This window comes from Electrophorus electricus, unplaced genomic scaffold (assembly GCF_041902795.1).
Source record: "Electrophorus electricus isolate QZ-2024a unplaced genomic scaffold, ASM4190279v1 Scaffold259, whole genome shotgun sequence".
NCBI classification, from domain to species: Eukaryota; Metazoa; Chordata; class Actinopteri; order Gymnotiformes; family Gymnotidae; genus Electrophorus; species Electrophorus electricus.
Window position 1 is genome coordinate 15,001 of NW_027658539.1, and position 25,038 is coordinate 40,038.

Here is a 25,038-nt window from a genome sequence, read left to right on the forward strand (position 1 = left end):
AACAGCCAGTCTAAGTCTCCGGATACGTCCCGTTTTCTGTCTGTAAGGGTGAGCAGTTCTGCTCCTGGAGACGAACGGGAGCTGGTTTGTCTGCATCCGAGCTACAACTACCCCACAGGGTAGAGAATCTCCACGTTGTGGCGAAGTCAGGAAGGGCGAAGTCATGACATCCGACTATGCACTGGAATTTCGGGAAATCCGAGATGTTGAGCTGCCGCTCCGCTTACCTTTCCAAGCAGGACACACATCTTGTGTCTCCAGCGGCCTTTACTTAGTGAAGCCACCCGGATCCACAGGTTCAGCTGAGAGTTGTACATCCAGACGTAGCTACTGTTGATACGCCCACCTGTAAAACAAACAAACAAACAAACAAACGAACCGGAGAGTGAGGTCAGGTCAGAGGTCTTTTAGAAAGTTAATAATCAATGTAAACATTAACACTTGTTTGCACGGATATCATATTATTCATATTATTTTAAAGTGTCTGGAATGACCTGTTGATAACTGGGTTGATGGCTTCTCAATCAAAGCACAGCTCACCAGTTCTTCTGAACTACATACATCTGCACATTATGCACTTCTGCATATTTTTCACACCTCTGAACTGGAAATAACAGAAATTTAAAATATTTAAATCTTTAAAATATTTGAACACCATTCCTATTCTGAGCCCTGTTTGGTTAGACTGGAAGATAAAAATCAGCTGAGATCATTCTAGGGAACGCTGTCGATTCACTAGAAGTACCTTCAAAGTGATGCATTCCTCTGCCGGACACATGGAAGCAGAGCGCTGCCCCAGGGTGGGTACTGGAAGCTGTATGCCCAGTGTCATGTTAATGAACTTGATCAATCATCAATGAAGTGGCTCTTTACGCTGGGACAATAAACTAAGAATTCTCAATAACTAGAGACAAAACCCCACAAACAGATAACTGGAATCAGGCTTAATATTAGCTGTCCTTCATGTGGACACGTTAACCACAGGAATCATGCATTTACTTGTGTGTGTGTGTTTGTGTGTGTGTGTGTGCACTCAAGAACATGTGGGAGGGGGGTGTAACTCCAAGCATGAGTCAAAACAAGCCCTGACACATCTCATCTCTTCCCCTCTGATACACACACACACACACACACACACACACACACACACACACACACACACACACACACACTCTTTTCCTCCTCTGGCTCTATGATTTACCCTACAGCAAGAACACACGCACACGCGCACACGCACCGCCTCAGCAGCTGTAGTCTCTGTGCTTATCCAGTCATGTGCCGTTCACCCACACAGGTCTCATCAGGACTACATGTGGAAGACTCCCACACAAACACATCCGGACTGCTCCGCTCACGGACACAAGAAAAGAGCGAAAGGATACAAGGGTAAGGAAAGCAAATGTGGAAAAATTTTTGCAAAACATCCCAATCGGAGAGATTGAGGCTGGAGTGTAACCAAGCCTGATTAGACGCAGCTGTGTGGGGACTTCACTGAGAGGCGAAGTGCCATGACGTCACTCTAACTGGAGAGAACACAATCGCTTTGTCCTCTAATCTAGAGCAGATGCAAGCAGACTGCCGTCACTCCAGGAGCGTCACACAGTGTCCGACCCAGCGTGGCTGAGATGCGGTACTGTCACAGAGCCAGTTGAACACTCCCATACGACACACATTGTTAGGACAGGCCTAAGAACAGGATTACCACACAGGTAACACATCCATCACTGGCATGTCCGTCAGCATGTCCGAGGGGTAAGGCTCCTATGATAAGACAATTTAGCACAGTGAGGAATGATGGGCCGTGGAACTGTGACGGCGTACGTAACCGTTAGAGTTACTGTGTATACACACTGTGGCCAATGAGGCTAGCAGAGTGAATCAGTCAGTAGCAACAGATCACAACTCTATACTCACCACACTACACTTCCCTTACACACACACACACACACACACACACACACACACACACACACATACACATACACATACACACACACACACACACACACAGCATCGCACGATGTTCTAAACACACACCAGTGAGTCAGACCTTAACTATTCAGTTCTGATCTTGTAACCTTTATCTGACCCTGATTAGGGTTCATGAACATATAACATCCATACAAATCCCACATCTAACAAGAGGGTTTACTTCTACTCAGACCCTGGGTAGAAAATGTTATAAAACACACATAACTTACACATAACAATATACGTGAAATCTGAGTGATATAGGTCATGGAGAATACTGTGCCCCTACTACAGCCAATCAGAGTAAACCTCCGCCTGACTCTCAGCCAATTGGAAGCCTGGACAGGAGCCCCCCTGGGCAGCAAGCAGGCTGTTGATCTCACATGTGGTTTCCTTTTTTCCATGAACTGGGTCCTTCTGTGCCTGAAAACTCTTGGCATAAACACTGCGTGACAGTGCAAGCTTCTCAGAAAGCGCCACCGGGCCCTGTGGCCCTGTATGGGGTTGGGATCTGAACAGGCAGCTTCATGGAAGTCCAGGGACTTAATTATTCACTTTATTTAGCCAGAGAGGGAACGCCTGTCTCTACAGGCAGCGACCGGCCTACTCCTAATCCAGACGTGGCACGCTTCTGACCAGGAAGTGTAATAAACATTCCCTTACATATATACTGGTGCTCCGAAGAGAGTATAAAAAGCATTTTGTAGTAAAACATCTGAGATAACACAGGGCTGCAGCAGGGGTGTGTGTGGTGTGTGTGTTTCAGGTTTGTACTGCGAATAGTCAGCATTGTGTGTCACCAGTGTGTTACATTATCCAAGATTTGGTCGTTTCCCCCTGAGCAAGATGTCAAACACCTCAGACAGTTTGGCGGTGTTATGACACCCTGGTAAGCTCACACTGTGTAACTGCCGGCTGCGCGAGTCGTTTAGTGCCAGACGTCACCCAACCCACCACACAGCGTTAACTTTGGCTTGTTGGTTGTTAATGTTGTGACACCGACAGGCTACACATGGGTTTTCTTGTGACCTTTGACACCATATCTGAGTCAAATGTCCCCCTAATCAGTAGAAACGTCTGCTCTTTGATTAGATTTGTGCTGAATTAAAAAAAAAAATTGTGACCACCAACCCCCCCAAACCAGCAAAGCCAGCTAATATTACACTACCCCTCCAGAATGCCTCAGAGAAACAGTGCACCAGAAACTCTGGCTGAGGGGACGGGACATCGGGGCAGAGCTTACCCGAGACGAGGAGGTCGTTTCGCAGTGCACACACAGCGTACTCTGACTTGGTGAACTCAGGGTGTTTGGCCAGGGACCTCCACTCGCCCGTGAACGGGTCGTAACACTCCGTGTATGGCAGGCTGAACGTCCCGACACGCTCACAACCTCCAACCACCACGATCACCTCGGAGAAGCCCGTGGACCTGCAGGACGGTGCGGAACAGAGAGGAATATTTACTCAGGACAGGCCATCTGACAACTATAGCTCTGAGGCTGGAGACTGACAGGGTTTGGTTTTACAGGTTTAGTGAATTCAAGTGGATGAGGCACGGGTGCGATATGTGGGGTGCATATATATATTAAAAAAAAAAAAAAAAACACAACACAGATAACAAACAAGACATTGTGAATATGGCAGAACATTCTAGAAACATCCCACCAGTGACACACAGCTACAGCATAGCCACCAAGGTGTTCGTTGGGCTTTAGGGAACTAGATGTGTGTTAGTTCTCTAATATTACGGCTGGATCTAACAGCAGAAGGCGGTTCAAAGCTCTGGAGGAGATGAACATCACTAACATTATAGGTGGAGACCTCAACCGTCACGGCCTTACCCTCATGGTCTGGGTTTTATTAAGCAGAGGGTGGAGGTGCATTCTGGATCAGCTGAGCACCGTCTACCTGCTCTGCAGTCGGGATCTCAGCATCCAGAGAGGTGTAAACACTAGTGACAGACTCACACGCATGCACGCACGCACAACCGACAGATAACGAGCCCTCTAGCCATGGACACACACTGCAGATCTAATTGGCCTGATAGTGATCAACCCAGAGTGTCTGCTAACACAGTCCTACCACTAACCCCAAATCACTGCCAAAGATAAGAGCCACCAAGAACACAAGCTCCGGGATTACTGGAGGATGAGTCATGTGTGTAGGAAGAGGAAGCATTTTACACACAAGCACACACATAAACGCATGAATGCACGAACGGACACACAAATGTGCACACATGCACGCGAATGTGTAGAAGACACTTCTTTTTAAATATGCGTTTTAAAATATGAGGACCAATCAGCACCTGCGAGGCCTGGTCCGTGGTGACATCATCTCGTTGCCGAGCACATGGTAGCGGCGGGCCTCGTGCAGGAGCTGGTAACATTCCGGAGCATTCTGGATCAGCTGGTCACCCTCTACCTGCGAGGCAGACATTACAGCATTACGACGTTAGGGCATTACGACGTTAGAGCATTACAGACGCTGAAGCGTTACGAAGTTAGAGCATTACAGACACTGAAGCGTTACGACGTTAGAGCATTACAGACACTGAAGCGTTACGACGTTAGAGTATTACGATGTTGGAGCATTACAGACACTGAAGCGTTATGACATTAGAGCATTACAGACGCTGAAGCGTTACGACGTTAGAGCATTACAGACGCTGAAGCGTTACGATGTTAGAGCATTACAGACGCTGAAGCGTTACGACGTTAGAGCATTACGATGTTGGAGCATTACAGACACTGAAGCGTTACGACGTTACAGCATTACAGACGCTGAAGCGTTACGACGTTAGGGCATTACGATGTTGGAGCATTACAGACGCTGAAGCGTTACGACGTTAGAGCATTACAGACGCTGAAGCGTTATGACGTTAGGGCATTACGATGTTGGAGCATTACAGAAGCTGAAGCGTTACGACGTTAGAGCATTACAGACGCTGAAGCGTTACGACGTTAGGGCATTACGATGTTGGAGCATTACAGACGCTGAAGCGTTACGACGTTAGAGCATTACAGACGCTGAAGTGTCTTGACATTACAACATTACAGATGTTCTTATCCAGGGTCTGGCCCATGGTCTGTTACTGGTATATCATGCTGCATTTGAAGCCTAGTCCCCCCCAGGGGCAATGGGATTGTTACACACTACACTAAATCACACTACACTACATACTACACCACATCACACTACTCTATATACTACACTAGATACTACACCACATCACACTACTCTATATACTACACTAGATACTACACATCACACTACTCTATATACTACACTAGATACTACACCACATCACACTACTCTATATACTACACTAGATACTACACCACATCACACTACTCTATATACTACACTAGATACTACACCACATCACACTACTCTATATACTACACTAGATACTACACATCACACTACTCTATATACTACACTAGATACTACACCACATTACACTACTCTATATACTACACTAGATACTACACCACATCACACTACTCTATACTACACTAGATACTACACCACATCACACTACTCTATATACTACACTAGATATTACACCACATTACACTACTCTATATACTACACTAGATACTACACCACATCACACTACTCTATATACTACACTAGATACTACACCACATCACACTACTCTATATACTACACTAGATACTACACCACATCACACTACTCTATATACTACACTAGATATTACACCACATTACACTACTCTATATACTACACTAGATACTACACATCACACTACTCTATATACTACACTAGATATTACACCACATTACACTACTCTATATACTACACTATATACACACTACAATCCCACTACACTATACCACATACTACACTACACAGACACTGCGCTTTGTAACAGGGCTGTCAGATTCTGTAAACAGCAACATTATGCTTGGTAAGAAAGACCTGACACTATGACTAAGAGATGTTATTACAAATTAAAAGGTAGTAAAGTTGAAGAAGGCCTTGTGTGAGGTCTGGCGTTCATGCACCTTCTGTATGAAGTAGTTGGGGTGTAGTAATGGGAGCCTGACGTGCCGGAGCAGGTCTCTGAGCTGAGCGCGACGGTGCTCCACGCTGTGGTACACCCAGCGCATGACGGCCTCGAACACCACCTCCTCCCTGGGCACGCACAGCTCGTCGTTGGCTATGTGCTCCTCCAACTCCTCCTGCTGCAGGTCCAGGAACTCCTCATGCTGGGCCACCTCGGGGAAGTTGTGCAGGGCGTAGGCCCGGCAACGGGCGGCCAGCTGCTTGAGCGAGTGGGTGTCAGCGAAGCGCTGCAGGCCGAGGCAGTTGCAGGGGTCCATCTGCTCCTCCAGGAAGGAGGCGCACGCATCGCGCAGCGTGGCGATCTGGAACAGGCTGGACGCCTCGAACAGGTACTGCACGTTGTGCGTGGTGATGCAGGCCCGGCCGCTGTACACGTACTGCAGGAAGGTTTCCATGGCACCGGCCTGGATGCCGTTGATCTCCACCAGCGTGGCGCGGCTCTCGCGGTGGTCGTTGCAGAACATGGCGCGGAAGTACACGCTGCAGGCGGACAGAACGGCGCGATGGCAGGGGAACTCGCGGCCCTGCACGCTGACCACCACGTCCGTGAACGTCTGGCTGGCGCGGAACTCGTCCAGCACCTGCAACAGTGTCTCCCCGTGCGATGCTGCCGCCGAGATGTCCAACACATCTCCGCCGTTCTTGGGCTGCATCTCGAACACCTTGCGCTTGACGGCAGGTGGGTTGCCGGTGCCAGTCGATTCCTCACGGGTCGTGCGGCGACCCAGAATCAGGACCATGACTGCGCAGGATGCAGGACGCGTGAACGGTCAAGGGCGAGTCCTGCAGACGAACCTCTTTCAGCGTCTGCAGAGATAAAACACAAACGTTCATCTTTTCCTACCTGTGAAGTCCAAAGCACCAAATTGGAAAATCTGTTAATACTTCAATAAGCCTGGAAGTGACCCTGGGTGAGGGGAGTATTTCCTGACTGAGTATTTCCTGACTGAGTATTTCCCAGCACCAACACGCCTGCTCCAACAGACCAACTCTGCTGGCAAAGACCTTCACTCTGACAGAGGCATGTCAGAGCAGCGCAGAAGACAAAGTAAACTCTCAGAAACACAGCATCAGACCCCGAATGCACACAGACCACAGAGGAGTGTAAAACATCCTCTCTCATCCACACTCCCAAACACAACAACTAGCTAACATGCATTTCATGATATAATACATATTTTATTGGAACACAGTGTTTGGAGTTTAGTGTGGTAGACTCCTGTACTTAAATAACTATAAGACAGTTATAAAGCCATCAGTGGCACACAGTGATCAGACTGCCACAAAGGTGAAGACAGGTTCAGACTCAGGGTATTTAGATTAGAGTTTAATTCAGGGCATTTGGATTAGATTCACTATTATTTTCACTACTTCACTATTTTCAGTAACTCACAGCTCAGTTGAGCACCATTTGTACAAGATTCCAAAAGGCATAACGGCAGAGACAAAAAAAGGACAGAAAAGAGAAAAGAGAGGCGAGAGAGAGAGAGAGAGAGAGAGAGAGAGAGAGAGAGAGAGAGGGAGAGAGAGAAAGGAGAGAGAGAGAGAGAGGGAGAGAGAGAGAGAGAAGGAGAGAGAGAGAAGGAGAGAAAGAGAGGAGAGAGAGAGAGAGAGAGGGAGAGAGAAAGGAGAGAGAGAGAGAGAGAGAGAGAGAGAGAGAGAGAGAGAAGGAGAGAGAGAGAAAGAGAGAAGGAGAGAGAGAGAGAAAGAGAGAGAGAGTGTGGGAGAAGGAGAGAGAGAGAGTGTGGGAGAAGGAGAGAGAGAGAGAGAGGAGAGAGAGAGGAGAGAGAGAGCGCGCGAGAGATATGCACACAGAGAGAGATAAAGTGTGTTATGCAATTTTTAAAAGTTTTGACTTTCAGAGGTGAGGTGTCCTGGTAACACACATGTTGTAATATTTATTGACTAGACATTCTGACTGCCGTTAGGTTATACAGGACCACAACACAAGATACAGCCCTACTGACTACTGAATGCAACACTGATCACTGATGTACTGTAGAACTTATGGCATGACAACATAGTTACATTATTGATAATATACGCACTAATCTCATACCCTTTGTGTTTAAAGCCCTGAGCTTTGCCGGTGCAGTCAGTAAATTAGGTGCTGTCATTATTCAGTGAACTGTGGATGCAAAGCATTTTAACAGCCAAACAAAACAAGGAGCAAAATCTTAGCACGTTTAAAAGCTACTCTTCCACATAACCTCGGACCTCCTGCAGTGTTTACGACTACGTAACACGAGCTGCTAAATAAATCACACCACAGACGAACAGTGTTGAATACTACGAATAATCGAGCAGAGAAAGCTCGCTGTTCGTGCCTTACATACATGTTTAAATACTTCGCTTTGTGTTTTTCACCAAATATTTCACCGTCTTAACAGACAAAAAAAGCGAGACCCCAGACTGACCACTGTCCTAAATGACCGCGACCACATGCGGAAATTTCCCTTACACACACACACACACACACACGCGCACACACACACGCGCGCGCACACACACGCACGCACGCACGCGCGCACACACGCACACGCGCGCGCGCACACACACGCGCACACACACGGGCTCGTTACATTTCGGAGAGAACGTCACATTTCCAATCACTGTGAGTAATTAATAAAATGCACACAGATTTCCACTCTGAATGAGACCAGGTGAGCTGACTTACCTTACACAACACAGCTCTTCCACGCGAACAAAAGAAAGCGGATGCCCTCACACCTGGGACGAGGAGCACAGGTGAGGAGCTGAGCCGAGCAGGCCACCCTCCTTTAGCTCGCTTTGTTTGGCTAAAGAAGACAGAAGAACAAACCCGAGCCAAACTACGCCAACAAGAGCACACAGGAGTCTGCACAGCCAGCGTTTACGCCGCAGCCTTAAACTCGCCTCTGCACCCGTCAGCTGTCTGAAAGCGGCCCTGGGTGATGTAGTGGTGCAGAGCTACCAGCGCCGGCAGGGAACGCCGCAAAGAAACTTCATTTCCCACAGTGCTCTTCGGCAAGCCCTTCCATGTGACGAACCTTTGTTTGCAAACAAAACATCCATATTTTAAAGCGGAGCAGTGATCCTGGTGTAGGCGTGCTGGGCCGCCGCAGAGGTTATGGCTGTGGTGTCATAAATATATGGTTATGACACCATAAATTTTTCTAGACTAGATTTTAACCATCGACATTTAAAAAAAAAAATAAAAAAAAAAAAAAACAACAACTTTATAATCATTCGTTCCGGAAATTGGTCCAGTGTGCCTGTAAAATATCGTACATTTCTAGTACTATAAACACAATAAATGTTGAGTGTAGTTTTATTCTTCTATAAGAATGTTTACATGGTTTAATGGGATCTCTCGTAAACACGACAGCGTATATTAATTTGGAATAAAGTTATTTTAACAACAACTACAACAACCACAAAACAGCGAATGTACAAACAGCGGCTACTACAGCAGAGTTCACAACTCCGCAGCAAGCAAACTCAGCTCTGTGAAGGGCTGCTGTACACAACACGATCAAGGCAATGTCTCCCTCTAGTGGCCATTTAAAACCTCCTGGGTGATGCTACGAATCCTGTTGTATGACTTGATGTACATGCCATTCCATTTTTAAATAACACGCCTACCCACCGTTTACACCAAGTCTCATTAAGGCTTACGTATTTGACAAGCTATCGAATTTCCATTTGAAAATGTCTAAAACATGTAACTTGTACATTCTGATCTATTTAGTATATAACTATGCATATATCGTACATATATGTATTATATAATTGTAATATATACAGAATATAAAACTATGGGATACTGTTTTTTCACTGAACTACCCTATCGTGCTGTCAATCACGTCTACATGATGTTGAATAGATACTGCTGGACTATAACCCAGGCAAAACATCAAGACTTTTATTATATCTGGACCTTTATTAATTAAAAGGTCTTTAAAACACATTTAATTTGTCCATGTGAGAAAAAAAAACAGCGGAGTAGTTTTATGTTAGCTATTCTGTTTGTAAGAATTATTTCAAACTTCAAAATGACATGCAAAATGACATACAAAATTGCACACAACTGGATTAAAATGAACACAGTCATGTTCTTATTTAGTAAACTGGTCTGAAATCTTTCTAATATGATGACACAGTCTCAGTCTAGAAATTAAGTATAACTTTTTAAGTCTGATTATACCCAACATATCACATAATTGTGGAATTGTCAGAATGACGGGACTTCGACAATCCCACAAGAAGAGGAATGCTAAGCTGTCATCTGTTTGAAGTAATACTTCCCACTTCACCGTGTAGCAGTCAAACACAAGAATTAGGAAAAGGGAAAAGTATGATACCCGAAGCAAATGTCCGTAGAGAAGGAACAACGTGCAATTTCCAACGACTAACAACAACCAAGTTGTTTACTTATAAACAACTAAAGAGGGAACGTTTTCTTACAGCACTGATCCCTCAGTAACAAAAAGAAAAACAAAAACATAACAAAATATTGACCCAACGTCCACCTGCTTCCAGAGTTTAGTTTGAACTCTAATTTAACACACCTGCTCCAGCAAGTCAGAGACTACATGTCTCTACAATCTGAATATTTGGCCAGGTGTTGGGAGGCGGGGTCTCAGGCGTCACATGACAGGTGTTGGGAGGCGGGGTCTCAGGCGTCACATGACAGGTGTTGGGAGGCGGGGTCTCAGGAGTCACATGACAGGTGTTGGGAGGCGAGGTTTCAGGAGTCACGTGACAGGCGTGACGGCCCTCGTCCTCCTCAGGCCGAAGCAGTCCCGAAGCGCTCCACGCAGGTCCCTGTATCTGAGCCCATACAGGTACGGCGCCAAGCTCTTGGGCAGGACCAGCAGGACATTACAGAGCACCAGCGAGACCCAGAGGCTGGTTCTGGGATTCACGCCCTTGCTGTAGCAGTACGTCAGCAGCTCAATGGCCAGGAGCATCATGGGACACATGGACAGGAAGAGGTAGAGGTAGTGGATGAGGAAAGTCCCTCTGGCGCGGGAGGACTGTCCTCGCCTCCACACGCCTGCCCTGCGCGTCTGACAGCACAGGGCAACGTATCCAGACAACACCAGCAGTAGAGAGAGCAGCATGGTCGTCACGGTGAGAAGCATGCAGACCTGCAGGGGCCGGGAGTGGCTCACCGTCAGCACCAGAACCACGGGCAGGGAGCAGATGTGCCGTCTGCAAGGGCCAGAGACGTGGTACCACAGGAAGACGCTCACGGATGCGGCGGGTACGGAGACCGACACGGCCCAGATGGCAGAGATCACTCTGTAGGTGGTAGCGAGCGGCCAGAGCGTAGCGTAGCGCAGCGGGGCTAGTACGGCCAAGGACGTGTCCAGGACTATAGCGGTGGCACTGAAAAGACCCGTGCAGTACAGCGCCCCCATCAGGAAGAGGACGGCAGCGCAGGTCCAGGCTGACATCAGCACAGCGGCGGTGTTTAAGCACGTGCTCAGCATGTAGAGAGCCACAAAGAGCAGGTCGCTAAGCAACACGTTGGCTAGGAGAAGGTAACGCGTCTGCTGTCGCAAGCGGACTCTGGACAGAATATGAGCCAGAATGGTGGGCGTGGTCACGAACACGGCCACGAAGCCCAGGATGGGGCAGATCTGCAGCGCCCTCGTGTGGCGAGGAGGGAGAAACACACGCCACTCCTGAACAAACAGCTCCACGGCCGTGCGGGTAAAGTTGGCCGCGCCGACCTGTCGTTCCAGACGCTCCGCCTGCCCCGAGCTGTTGTACCAGTCTCCGAACGTACACAGCAGAGATAGCACCAGGTCCTCTGGCGTCTCGAAGAAACCCAGCCTCTCCTTCACCGAGGACTCCATCCTGGCTCGGATCGGAAGCGAGTTCAGACAGCCAGGCCAATGTCCGCGCTCCCTCGGTGTGAGCGCGAGCGTTCAGACAGCCAGGCCAATGTCCGCGCTCCCTCGGTGTGAGCCTGCTGGCAAGTGCCAGAGGTATTAAACCATCTTGGCCATATCCGTTAGGGTTTCCCTGGAGATGGAGATGAAGGTAAACATCACTTTGCTGGTAAATGGAGGTGAGGGGATAAAAACACCTGGGCGGCCACACCTGGCCGCACGCACACACTTTCACACACTTCTGCAAAACACGAGCTGTGTTCTTGTGCTTTTTTATTGCAATTACAAGAACAGAAAATAAGTTTAATAATATATGAATATATGAATTAGCTGCATGTCATGAGTGCTTATTAAAAATATGACTTTTAGCAGATTTAGCTGACATGATCATATTTTCTGCTGTCACAAAACACAAGCTTGTACATTTGAATATTTCAGAGATGCTCAATAAAGTTTAAATCAAAGAACATACATCCCTTCGTGTGATCTGCTACACTGTATTATCGCTGAACAAACACTGTAAAAATGTTTATTTTTACTGCTGCTCAGAGTCCGACTGCCGAGATACAATGTTTTTGTAACACTTTTCTTACAGTGCACACATCATCACTCCCACAGATACGAAACCATAAGTGTCTTCAGTCAAAGCGTGTGGGGTGACCGGGCCTCGCTGTGTGTAACTGTGAAGTCTTACGACCCAGTAGCGGAGCAGATGGGCATGTTTTGGCCAGCAGAGGACGCCTGCCGTTATCTACTGATCACTTCCTTTGCTGGCTTGCCTAGTTAGAGCTCTGCTGTGTAACGCCACCAGAAACTGGCAAGTGTCAAGTGAGTTCACAAGAGTTATATGTTGCCTACCACACGATCTACAAATAGTCCACAATCTTTTTAAACTACTTTACTTGGTCAGCCATCCATATATGACATATAAATGAACCCTATTGATTAATACGGTTGTTATTTGACTGTTCCATAGTTTATCGTAGCTCCACTCACCACTGTGGGCTGCTGTATGATTTTCTGACATGGTTTATAAAGTTACTTAGTACACAGCTTTATCAGCCTCCACCAAAGTTTATTACAGTACAGCAGTTACCATGACACCAGAACTGCCCCCTTTTTTATGTCATAGATTAAAACATGGAGATTTTAACGATATACTGACAGTTGGCTGGAAATGTACCCAGGGTTCTTCTCTGGTCACTTTATCAAAGAGGCGCTTTGTATATACAAATTCTGTCAAGAGTCAAGAGAGCTTTTATTGTGAGTCTAATTATATACACAGGTACACAGTGAAAGGAGATAACAGACAACAAATACTGTAACAATAAAGAGAGAATACGGGACCAGTAGTAATGAGAACATACAGGGCAAAATGGACCAGTACACGGGACCAGTAATAATGAGAACATACAGGGCTGTTCAGTTATTACTATGTGAGTCATTTTAGTTGAAGAGTTCACGTGGACAAAATAAAAGGGCAACACCCCATCTCTCTGTCCTAGAGACGTAGACATGCTAACAGCTGTCCTAGAGACGTAGACATGCTAACAGCTGTCTTAGACTGTCCTAGACTGTTGTAGAGACATAGACAAGCTGTCTTAGACTGTCCTAGACTGTCGTAGAGACAGACATGCTAACAGCTGTCCTAGAGACGTAGACATGCTAACAGCTGTCCTAGACTGTCCTAGAGACGTAGACATGCTAACAGTTGTCTTAAACTGTCCTAGACAGTCTGAGACATAGACAAGCCGTCTTAGACTGTCCTAGACTGTCGTAGAGACAGACATGCTAACAGCTGTCTTAGACTGTCCTAGAGACGTAGACATGCTAACAGCTGTCCTAGAGACGTAGACATGCTAACAGCTGTCCTAGAGACGTAGACATGCTAACAGCTGTCCTAGAGACGTAGACATGCTAACAGCTGTCCTAGAGACGTAGACATGCTAACAGCTGTCCTAGAGACGTAGACATGCTAACAGCTGTCTTACTGTCCTAGACTGTCATAGAGACGTAGACATGCTAACAGCTGTCCCAGACTGTCCTAGAGACGTAGACATGCCAACAGTTGTCTTAGACTGTCCTAGACAGTCTTAGAGACATACACAAGCCGTCTTAGACTGTCCTAGAGACAGACATGCTAACAGCTGTCCTAGAGACGTAGACATGCTAACAGCTGTCTTGGACTGTCCTAGAGACGTAGACATGCTAACAGCTGTCTTGGACTGTCCTAGAGACGTAGACATGCTAACAGCTGTCTTAGACTGTCCTAGACTGTCGTAGAGACATGTACAAGCTGACAGCTGTCTTAGAGACAGACAGTGTTGAGCACTGCTCAGTTGGCACTGCTCAGTCTCATGGGTAACTCTGGTGGTCCGTGATGTCCTGCTGCTGAACTTTATGAGATGTGACTGGGGTGTCTCCTCCCAACAGTCATCCACACTGTGCGATAGATCTCGCGGTAGCGCAGGCCGTATAAACAGGGGGCGCTAGCACGCGACATCACCAAGAGCACCGTCACGTTCACAGTGTCGAGCCACACCGCTAGCTCCGCCTCCATCGTGTCCTGCAACCCCAGCTGTGCTGTGAAAACAAAACACGGTGTGAAATAGACCGTAAGCACGAGGGCATGCAGGAGCAGAGTGGTGCGCGCACGTGAGTAGCGGCTGCGCCATATCCCAGAGCTCCTGGTGACCAGGTAGAGCCTCATGTAGCAATAGCAGATCAGCGCGGTGCAGAGAAACACCATCACGGTGAAGTAGACATGCAGGTTGATGTGCATTTGGTTCTGGAGGCAGTCAAGAATCACCAGCACCACACAGTCCTTCAGAACAGGCGGTCCAGAGAGCAGGATGGCCGGCGTGAGCAGGAGGAGAGCGAAGGGGAGGAAGGCAGCCACCAACCACACGGCGGCCACCGCGCCCATCGCGTGACGCGGCCGGAGAGCCTGTGTGTAGCGCAGGGGACAGCGGACGGCCAAGTACGTGTCCACGACCATCAGCGTCAGCGTCAGTATGGTGGAGCAGCACGTCGTCACCTTGGAGACCATGATGAGCTCGCAGAACATGTGGGACACCTTGACCTGGAGCATGTTGCAGGCGATGTTGGCAAAGTTGGAGCTGAGGAAGAGGGTGTCAGAGAGGAAGACGTTGGCCAGGAGAAGGTAGCGTGTTTCCTTACAGAGGTGGCGATGTCCGAGGATGCAGACCAGGAGCAGGAGGTCCAACAACAGCGTGACGCCGGTGAGGAGCGCGGCAGGGATGATGAGGAAGTTCAGTCCCTCATGCCGAGTTCTCTCTAAGGCCGTGGAGATGTTTGTCGAAGAACAGTTCATTTCCGTATGCCGATGGAATTACACGATCCTCGCTGATTAAACCTCTCCCTGGTATCAGCTTCTAGACGGACAGCAAGCTTCTACCGATACTTCACTACCTACAGGGGAATGGAGAAGTTCACCATCACACACACATTTTTCATGTAATTCCTAAAAAAAGGATTTCCTGTGACTCAGCAATTTCAAATAGCACAAAATATGAATTCAAAGTAAACGCAGACAAGTAAATGCAGTTTTTACAGGTTCTTCTATCACAGTTGTCTGTTAGCTATGAAAATACATATTGCACACATGTACTTGGGATCTTCTGACCAACGGACTTTTGATAGGTTAGGAGAACTCTTCTGGTCAACTATGCGACAATGCTCACCTCAGACACACCAATACTGTGCCACCATAACGCCCTGGAAGTCATTATGACGCAACTTTGGTTGCTTTGGGTTGGAAATGAAACGTTAAAAGTCTAAAGTGAAACGTGACAGTCACCGGACAGTCACGGCTGCGAGTGTATCAGGTTCAAATAAGGACACCAGGCTACAGAAACCCTTATCAGGAAACCCACAGTTATAAATATGGGGAACAGAATTCAGGAAACAATCGGGCCTGCACAGGAACCATATGCAAATGTTGTGCAAATAATGGTGGGAGGGGCCAGTACCCTTGTGGACATGGCCACTCTGCAGCCTTCCTTTGAGCAGACCAGTGTCCTGTCTTGGGGGACTGTACATGATCATATGCCAGACTCATTATGATGCAGCTCTGTTCGACGTCCCTGACAGTCTTTACTCTTCCGCTGTAACACTATTCCATGGTTCAGGATACATGTAATATCCGGATTCTTGAGAACAATCCTGTTTCTGCCTCAGATGGGAGAGTGGTTGAGACATGCCACCATGTGTCAAAAGGGAGCACCAGGATATTCTGGAAGTGGGCCATTAAAAATGTTTTAAAATATTTGAAAATAGCAGAAAAAATTAAATAAAATTTAGAAATTGGAAACACGTCATTGCCATCATCATGATGCTGTAGACTTATAGCCAGATATGCAACACTGGTGACAGAGTAAACTAACATTCATTTACATATTCAACTTTTTAAATTTTGGCAAGTCTGTAATAAGTCAGGAGGAAGTGGTGCCTCATCTAGTCCACCCCAGAATCCTTCTACCTCATCAGACGCCCAAACGCACAGGGTTATGCTGAATTTCTGTTTGCATTGACCATGTTGCATTTCACACACACACAACAAACTCTTACTTGGTGGTTAAAGTTTTTCACGTATAGTGTGTAAACAAATACACAAGCATTCTAAACAGTCACGATATTTAAAAATATCAGCAAAAGAGTGACATCACAAACTTTCCAGCGACACCTTCATAATGGCGAGTGTGTGTAGAAATGGTCCTTAAACACACGACTCAATAAACGCTACAGGAGCAGGTGTGAATTATGACCACATGTATGTAAATGTGTAACAGGAGAAACTCGCACACTATTTGCACGCCGGCATCACTAACAAGTCTTTATTGGCAGTCTGCGGAGAACAGAAAGACCTGTAGATTTTCCACCCTGATGTAAATATCACCTCATTCTGTTTACTGCTGAACTGCTGACACTTCAGTAAGGATTCCTCTCATGTCACTCTTGCTAGGTTCTGACCCGCCCATCAGAATGGTTCAATATAAACCTGGATTTTTCCCACAAGGTGACGCTTCTCCACTGCTCTGACCTTTTTGTGCTCCGGTTCATCGGCTCGATTCTCCACATCCTCCTCTGACCCCTTCAGCTTAACCTTTCCTCAGTTTCATACACCTCCGCATGTTCTCCACACTGCTGCGTGAGGAACCCCACACGCAGGGCAGTTGTTGAAACACCGGCCTCGGCTGGTCTAGCACGGCCCTGCCCGTTTAAAGTTGCTCTGATTACTTGCTTTTCCCGTTCCAATGCGGATTCACAGACACGCCGGGGCCACGCGTCAAATAAAGGGGCAATTCAACGCATGTTTTTACTGTGCCCGTGGAGACACTACCAACAATGCCTGAGCACTCCTCCTCTCACCTGAATCATTTAAAAAGAAATAGAATCTGACAAACCTTTAGGAAGTCGCTAAGGCACGTCAAACCTGTTGATTGCCAGTTTGTTCTGATGCTGTTTGCTGTTGCCAGTTCTGAAGTGTCACACTCGCAATAATTTGCTCTTCTGAAAGCAGAACGACACAACAGCCAACCAGCAAACACGTGTTGTCTCTCCGCTCATGTGGCGGGCACATTCCCGCAGCTGTGCTGCCTGATGGTTGGTTTGGGACGCACATATCCGTAAAGCACAGAGGGGCCAGTCCCACATGCAAATAACGAGGCTGTAATTCATACAAGAGAAAACTGTTTATCAGCGCTTATGGAAGAGTAGCACATATACTCATGTCATAACAAGAAATAGGACATTTCGCCAGAGACGTAAATAAGTCTAATTTATTTATACAGTGCTTTTAACAATTGTTGTCACAAAGCAGCTTTACAAATGTCCAAGTCCAAGCCCCCAGTGAGCAAGCCAAGGTCAACAGTGGTGAGGAAAAACTCCCTAGCGCACGAGGAAGAAACCTGGAGAGGAATCAAGACTCAGAGGAGGGGGGCATCACGGACACAATAATAAATTAATGAAAATTGTTAACTGTTGTGATTTTAAAATAGTTTTATACCCAAACTATAAACCTGTCAGGATGCAGTGTGTTATTTCCCGATAAAAAGTACTGCGTTGAAGATTCAGTAGAATTCGATATAAAAGTCTTTAACGTGGATTTTTGAATAGCAACTTAAAATCAAGCACCTGTTGTGGTTTTGGTGGTGTTCATGCCTTTAAGAGAAGTTGCACATTATAATTAATTAATAATTAAACATAATTAACTAAAGCACAACTCCTCCAGCCAAGCTTGCGTTGTAGGTGCACATGCACCACCATGCGAAGACGCTGGAGATCCAGCTAGAAACAGATATGCAGCTGCGCCGTTATTAAGCTCTCTGAACGCGCCATCACGCTAAACAAACTGTTGCAGTTGTGGATCAGTTGACTACACACTGACTCACGTTAGTGAACTACTCACTCACCCCTATTTCATATAGCCAGGTGTGTTGAATCCATGCGTCTGTCCGTGCAAAGAACCTGTCAATCAATACCACGCGCTTAAGCGCACTATTGACGTGCGACACACGCCGCCCTAAAGCTCTCCACCGTCTCCATGGAGACATGGTGCTTTATCCTGAATTACAGCCACCTGCCTGCCAGGAAAAAAAGACTGAACACACAACAATCCGCATAAGAACCACCCAGACTAAGACACCACTTCTAACTGACAAAGTTTATTTTTGGGAAGGAACCCCCCAAACAAAAACAACCCCCAAGAGAAACCCCAAATAAACGCTATAATTAAGAATGCAAAGCGCAGTGCCAGTATTTTATTTGGGCCTCTCAGTGTTTCCTTTTTCTCTTATTGTAGCCAGTGTTCTGATCTCGCGCCCTTATATGGACTTCCTCCTCCTCATCACTGCTCCATGCTTCACCTTGTTCATCCTCTTCCTCCTCCTCATCACTGCTCCATTCTTCACCTTGTTCATCCTCTTCCTCCTGCTCTCTTGCCAGGAGTTTCCGGAAAACGTCGAACTCCTCCCGGGTGGCTGTGGCGATCTTAGAGAGGTACGTTTCCTCAGAGACTGCGAGGATGTCTTTGAGTGGGGGGTTGAGGACGAGCGTCTGGCCTTTCTTGTCCGGGGTTTGGTACAGTCCCCTGCGCTCCAGGAAACCATGACGACACTGCAGCTCAGCCAGAGAAACCCGGAAGAGTTTTGCCTTCACCATGTCGGCCTGTCTACAGCCCATGCGGAAGTACACATACTGCAGTGTGACAAGAGACAGAAGGTATTTTAACAACAACAAACGATGCGTTTTAAAATGCTACATTTGTCTACTTTCCTTATCATCAACCTGGGCCCAGATTGCCAAACACAAGACGCTGTAGAATGAAGATTCCCTTAACTGTTCCCGAGGAGTGAGAAAAGCCAGAGGCCTCTTGGAGCGACCCAACCCTACGCCCTCACCTGAAACATGTACTCCACCTGGCCAAGATTGTCCTGCACGAGGCCAGGCGAGTCCCGCAGAATGCTGGACACCTGCTGGCCAGTGAACTGGCACCTCTCCCTCAGCAGCCCAACTAGGCGGCTCACCCGCTTCACCGGCACACACAGGATCTGAGGGTAGTAGCTTATCACCCGCTGCAGGCTGCCTGGGAACATGAGCCGGTTTATCAGACCTGTTCTGGTCAGACTCCATAGCAGTAACATCAGAATCACAGCGTTCAGGCATGACTGGAGTGTGTGTGAACGCGCTTCAGACTGGACAAACGAACGCTTAAAAACAGCCAATGCACGCAAATGCATCTCCCGAGCAGTTCTGGGAGCTTCCCAGACAGGGCAGCACGTTTTATGATATCGGTAGTTATGGAGGACTCGGTTACGCCACGCTCGACTCACCTTCCACCAGCCCGAGTTTCCTCAGATTCCCAACGCGCTGCTGTAACTGGGAGCCTTTAACCGAGAACAGCTCGGGACATAACTGCACGAGCTTCACTATGCTGGCGGGATTAAAGCCGAGTGCGAGCAGAGACGGCAGTACACGCGCGTCGGATCTGCGTGTGCTGGCGCGCGCCGCCTCGTGCACAGCCCTGGCCTGAGGCTCCGAGAAACCCTCGTCGGTCAGACACTGTAACGAGAGCTCCGCGCGGGGCTGCTGCTGCTGCTGCTGCACGCGCTGCGCCGCCGTCCGCCGATTCGATCCGTCATCGTGGCGCGCGGAGCAGAGAGCTCGGCGCGTGGCTGAAAACGGCGCAGGTGCCCCGCTCGTTTGGCGCGTGGGACCGGCGCACTGCAGACTCCACCGCAGGACCTGCGACAAGAGAGCAAAGAACACTTAACGAGCAGAACCGCCAAACGGCTCACGGGCCCGCAGGTCTGGACGCTAGCGCCTGCGCACGCAGAGGGACTTTCACAATCTCTTTCCCTCTGAGAACATTCAGCTGCAGCGGGAGCTCGAGAGCACCTGCGAATTAAATCTTTAGTTTGTCACGCACCCGTACTCCGCCAGCTCGGGAACTCATGTTTGTCCGGCGTCTAAACGGGACCGTACGGAGCGCTGAGTCGGAGCAAACGTTCCGCCTGTCCGCGCCCGAGCTTGAAGGACGGACACGCCCACACGTGCTGCGACTCCCTTTATTCACACCAAATATCTCACGGTACATCAAGCCATTTCATTTAAAATCGAAAAAGCAAGAAAAATAAGCAGATTTACAATTAAATTAGTTTTTAAAATATGAATATTTAATCGTTGAAACCACATAAAAATTATTTGTTAACACATCAAAATCACTTTAGGGTCATTCTCTACGACGTCAATGCAAACTGTAACAAAGGATTAACATTGTGAAGACCGACATTCTGACAAACGAGTGTAACGGTAACATTTCAGGAGTCTTTAATTTGTGGTACACAACTGATAAACACACATTACACTCCACCCAGTGCAGCCTTTCCTTATCCAGACGTACAATAGCACTTCACCAAATCTCTGACTGGAGTTAGTGCGTTTATTATTTAAAAACAAAAGATATTTAGTTTGTTTTCTTCATTTTCTTTCAAGCAGGACTTGATTCGTTTGATGGACAGATTTGATACAAACACCAGCAGCACATCTTTAGTCCATGTTAAATATGATGTTTACCCCCCAGCATTTACATTAAGGCGAATGCTCACACGGTTCAGAAATAGTGTCATATACACCCCCCCGGGCTGGAAGCCCCGCTCACACGTCACCGAGGTACTTCAGGAGTTCGGACTGCAGTGCTAGCATCATTCTCTTCTGCTCCTCATCCTCGTCTTCCTCCTCCTCTTCATTTTCGTCCTGCAGAGGTGTGAGGTCCGCCTGCTCCGGATCCAGGCTGCACTGGTCGGGCTCAGAAGAGTCTGCACAGACACAATAAACCCAGACAGACAAGCCGCACAGAATTTATGTATAGCGGGGAGGGGAGTTTTAGGCCGGTCAAGGCTTTGGGCTTTTGAGATGACCACGAGTTGGGTTTTGTATGGTGCCGCTACGAGACAGCTCCGAGCTTACGGCTGTGGACTGTGAGAAGCCATAAAGTATCATTATTTAACAGCCTACGCTGCCAGGATACCTTTGAAATGTAATGGGTAGTACAACATCCTCCTCGCACCTGGGGAAGAGCATCCTGACTGACTGACTCACACCCACCCACACTTATAACTGGTCAGTTTTAACTTTGAGATTTTTCTTTTTTGTAAGATCACATTTATTACTTGTGCAGGGGGCTTTTCTATTAGCGCCGTGTTGGAGGTGTGTGTGTGTGTGTGTGTGTGAGTGTATGTATGTGTGTGAGTGAGTGAGTGAGTGAGTGAGTATGTGTGCGTGTGTGTGCTTCCTCTACTGGTTTACTTTTGTCCTGCTTTGGAGTAAAGGAGAGTGACACAGTGAGGGATCATGTTTGCAACTCTTGATCTTTCAGGGGGTTTATGGGTTAATTCCACTTATGGATCTGACGTACCGTACATTACAACTGTCCCAGTTCTTTAGGACACCTGAGTTTTCTCTTTTTCCGTGTTGGCGTTTGTTTGGCACATTTCTGTGGGACCGACTTTCTGGAGTTGTTGTTTTAACAGTCTGTACGAGACACACCTTGGCACGCTGACTCATGGCTGATCAGATGGTACTAATGGTATTACCACAGCTTACTGCTGCTACTACTAAAGCAAACATCTATACAACATTAAAAGTTACTTGTCTGGTTGTTTGGGGTCTAAGACTAGAACCTTCTACGACTGTAGCAGGAGACACACACCTTAAACACCAACACACCCAAACTGCCATACCCGAGTGCGATATCTGGGAAACATATGGAACCTTCTTCCTCTGTTCCTCAGCTCTGTAAAACTAAACGGCAACACCAGAACGCTGCCCTCTGCTGGAGAATGTTGGGTATGCGCATGCTCCGCGTATGTGAGTGAGTGGAGCTCTGAGGGGTGTTGGTGGAGCAGAGCTCACCCTGGCTGGAGCGGAACACCTCGGCCCAGCTGTACTGGCCCAGGTTGATGGGCTGTCTGATCCACGGCTCCTGCAGAAGGTCGTCCAAGGTGAACCTCCGAGAAGGGTCCGGGTGGAGCAGACCAGCCAGAAGACCGGACAGCTCTGGAACAAAAACAAACCAACCAAAAACAAATAGCATATACATCACAGACACACACGGATCACATCGCAGTCGGCGTTGCTGAGAGACACGATGCTGACATGACGAGCACTCAGGACAGTAGACGAGACAGGGGCTTGTGGGTAATGGACGTTACTGTCATGTGTGATATCAGTGCTCGTGAATGGCACACCAACACTGTCAGAGGTGCAGACAGGGTGTACACGTTACAGTGATGTGAGAATAGGCCAATCCCAGCTGGCGGGTCGTACGTACCCGTAGAAATGATGCAGGGGGGTTGGAGTCTGGCCGTCAACATCTCCTCCACAGTGCAGAACGGATTCTCACTAAAGAGCAGCGTGTAGAGGAGGACTCCCAGAGACCACATCTCCAGCTCGGGTCCCTCATATCTACCCACACACACCCACCGTGATCAACGCTACAGCTGGCAGTTCCGAGATGTGTTCACACCATTTGCATGCACAGCACGAGACATGTAATCGCCAAACAGATGACATGCATGTTAATATCACTAAAGGGGTACACGTTTACACTTATCCAGAGTCACGCACATACATGTAGGACAATGTGTGTGTGTGTGCGCTGCCTGAGAATCAGACCCAGAACCTTGGGTTGCCAGCACCAGGCAAACAACCCTCACAGTACAGCAATATTGAGCGTGGGACCAAAAATCTGGGGCTAATGTTGCAGTACGTACGGGTTTCCCTGCAGCACCTCGGGGGAGCAGTACTCCAGGGTGCCACAGAAGATGTGGAAGAGCGTTCCCGGCTGGAGGGGCGTGGCCGAGCCGAAGTCGATCAGCCGGACGTGGAACTGCGTGTTTATGATGACGTTCTCGTCCTTGATGTCCCGGTGCAGGACACCTTCCCCCCGCAGGTAAGTCACCGCTGACACCAACTGCAGCACACGAGACACACACACACACACACACACACACACACACACACACACAATCATCTCTCTGTCTCACTCCTCATGTCTCGTGTGTCTCCCTCACCTGTCTGAAGATGTAACTAGCCAGAGCTTCATCCAGTCTGGGCTGCATGTCGATGAAGTCAAACAGATCCAGACCATCTCCATGTTTCTCCATCACCATCTGGAAGAAGTACTCATTCTCAAACACCTCCAACACCTGCGCACACACAGACACACACACACACACACACACACACACACACACACACACACACACACACAAACTCTGCACATTCGGACATTGACAGAAGTTTTAAGTAACAAATACTAATTTTAGTCCAAACCAACACCGTATGGCCACCAAACAGTTCAGTGTCAAAGTTCAGCACGTTACAGTTCCCAGCAGTCCGTGCTCAGTGCTGATTGGCCGACATTAGGCCATCCAGTTCGGCCCGCCTACCTTCACGATGTTGGGGTGTTGGAGCCGGGCCAGTATGGCGACCTCCTGAGTGACACGACCCATCTCAGGGTCCTCCACCCAACACTCCTTCACCACCCGACTCTTCCTAATGAACTTCACCACCACCTGACGGAGGGAGAGAGAGAACATGAAAAATCGAGCGAGCCGTGGAGAGAAAAAAAACTCGAGCAGAAGGTGCATCAGGGAGACGTGGCAGAGGACTCGGCACACTAAACATCTCAACCCCATTTCTTGGGATAAACCACAACTGTTCTACACAAGTGAGTTTGTTAACAACAGACCCTCACGGCCAGAGACTGGAGTCCGTCTGACGCCGTGGGGAGATCCCTCACCTCCTGCCCATCTCTGCGTCGAGCTGCGAGCCAGACGAAGCCGAAGGCGCCTTTCCCCACGGTGCGCACGAGCTGGTAGTCTTCCTCAAACTGCCCTTCACACGCCCTGGTCTGCTCCAGGCTCCCGTGACCTCCCTCACCGATCAGCTCAACAAAACACACAACGTCAAGCATCCGACCCCTGACCTCTGCGCTACAACATCCAACAACGTTTCAGGTAAGTAATCTGCCTGTATACGCTCGCTTGTCAGTCTACCGTGTCTGACAAACAATATTAAAAGAACTTGGATTAAATTAGGAAACTGTACACAAGAAGCCAAAGTAAACAGAAGAATGTGAATATTAATGAACCCAGTGCAACTCACTTCTGCCAGGCTGCAGACGGCCTCGTCCTGTAGCGAAGACTCTGCTGTGGAGGACTGAAAGCTCTGCAGCACCTCCTGCTGGTGGAGGAAGGGATTACCCCCACTGAGCCACACGCAGAACAGGACGCCTCCGCCAGACAGAACAGCTCTACGCACGTCACACTGCATCTCTGCGACAGAAATGCAGCCGGAGAGCAGACGCATTTAGAGAACAGACCAGACATCAGTCAGAGATCAGACTTTAGCAGCTCCTTCCCCAAGTAGCAAACTCAGGTTCCTGGTCAAATGGAATCTGTGTAAATTAACTCCTCCGTTCCAGTTACAGTTTTCCTAGATCTCACGGCTCACGTTTAATGCCGTTAATTCGCATCTATACACATGAGCACAACGTGCATCCGAAGGTC

The 25,038-nt window shown here is 48.1% G+C and overlaps 5 protein-coding genes across 6 annotated transcripts in view; all 5 read right to left on the reverse strand.

Annotated features, from left to right (window-relative positions):
- The window catches only part of LOC145655488 (kelch-like protein 24a), a 14,418-nt gene extending 5,391 nt beyond the window's left edge, over positions 1 to 9,027 (reverse strand). Inside the window, exons 1-5 of the mRNA XM_081709018.1 lie at positions 8,740 to 9,027; positions 6,002 to 6,869; positions 4,279 to 4,394; positions 3,215 to 3,399; positions 228 to 346 (exon numbers count right to left, since the gene is read on the reverse strand). Of these exons, the coding sequence (XP_081565144.1) occupies positions 228 to 346; positions 3,215 to 3,399; positions 4,279 to 4,394; positions 6,002 to 6,802 (1,221 nt within the window). The 5' untranslated portion in view covers positions 6,803 to 6,869; positions 8,740 to 9,027. The remainder of the gene's footprint in view (positions 1 to 227; positions 347 to 3,214; positions 3,400 to 4,278; positions 4,395 to 6,001; positions 6,870 to 8,739) is intronic.
- A 1,020-nt stretch (positions 9,028 to 10,047) lies between these two features.
- Positions 10,048 to 12,110, reverse strand: LOC113592170 (putative G-protein coupled receptor 148). The gene has a single exon (XM_027032940.3). The coding sequence runs from the start codon at positions 11,906 to 11,908 to the stop codon at positions 10,799 to 10,801; it is 1,110 nt and encodes a 369-aa protein (XP_026888741.1). The 5' UTR covers positions 11,909 to 12,110; the 3' UTR covers positions 10,048 to 10,798.
- A 1,537-nt stretch (positions 12,111 to 13,647) lies between these two features.
- On the reverse strand, positions 13,648 to 18,463 carry LOC113592168 (putative G-protein coupled receptor 148). Of its 2 annotated transcripts, none has more exons than XM_081709022.1 (2): positions 17,371 to 18,463; positions 13,648 to 15,376 (listed from the first exon to the last, which is right to left on the reverse strand). In XM_081709022.1, the coding sequence occupies exon 2, from the start codon at positions 15,276 to 15,278 to the stop codon at positions 14,343 to 14,345; it is 936 nt and encodes a 311-aa protein (XP_081565148.1). In that variant the 5' UTR covers positions 15,279 to 15,376; positions 17,371 to 18,463; the 3' UTR covers positions 13,648 to 14,342. The 2 variants fall into 2 exon arrangements, with proteins under 2 accessions (XP_081565148.1, XP_026888735.2); XM_027032934.3 differs by having other exon boundaries at positions 15,937 to 18,463.
- Positions 18,464 to 18,610: 147 nt separating this feature from the next.
- On the reverse strand, positions 18,611 to 20,561 carry LOC145655490 (transcription termination factor 4, mitochondrial-like). The gene is made up of 4 exons (XM_081709021.1): positions 20,394 to 20,561; positions 19,798 to 20,209; positions 19,366 to 19,550; positions 18,611 to 19,162 (listed from the first exon to the last, which is right to left on the reverse strand). The coding sequence occupies exons 1-4, from the start codon at positions 20,559 to 20,561 to the stop codon at positions 18,740 to 18,742; spliced, it is 1,188 nt and encodes a 395-aa protein (XP_081565147.1). The 3' UTR covers positions 18,611 to 18,739.
- Positions 20,562 to 20,618: 57 nt separating this feature from the next.
- On the reverse strand, positions 20,619 to 24,804 carry LOC145655489 (PAS domain-containing serine/threonine-protein kinase-like; the record flags this gene model as incomplete). Its single annotated transcript, XM_081709020.1, has 8 exons — positions 20,619 to 21,282; positions 22,379 to 22,522; positions 22,797 to 22,930; positions 23,239 to 23,438; positions 23,539 to 23,673; positions 23,917 to 24,042; positions 24,270 to 24,413; positions 24,635 to 24,804. Coding segments are annotated over 8 exons (1,214 nt in total), but the record flags the coding sequence as incomplete, so codon positions are not given.
- Positions 24,805 to 25,038: the final 234 nt, after the last annotated feature.

Excerpts from the sequence above, each read along its gene's own strand:
- LOC113592170 (XM_027032940.3), bottom strand. The coding sequence starts at position 11,908 with ATGGAGTCCTCGGTGAAGGAGAGGCTGGGTTTCTTCGAGACGCCAGAG.
- LOC145655490 (XM_081709021.1), bottom strand. The coding sequence starts at position 20,561 with ATGTACCGTGAGATATTTGGTGTGAATAAAGGGAGTCGCAGCACGTGT. Across the intron at positions 19,551-19,797 it reads GAAACTCGGGCTGGTGGAAG|GCAGCCTGCAGCGGGTGATA; the intron begins GTGAGTCGAGCG and ends TCATGTTCCCAG. Across the intron at positions 19,163-19,365 it reads AGGTGGAGTACATGTTTCAG|TATGTGTACTTCCGCATGGG; the intron begins GTGAGGGCGTAG and ends GTCACACTGCAG.
- LOC113592168 (XM_081709022.1), bottom strand. The coding sequence starts at position 15,278 with ATGAACTGTTCTTCGACAAACATCTCCACGGCCTTAGAGAGAACTCGG.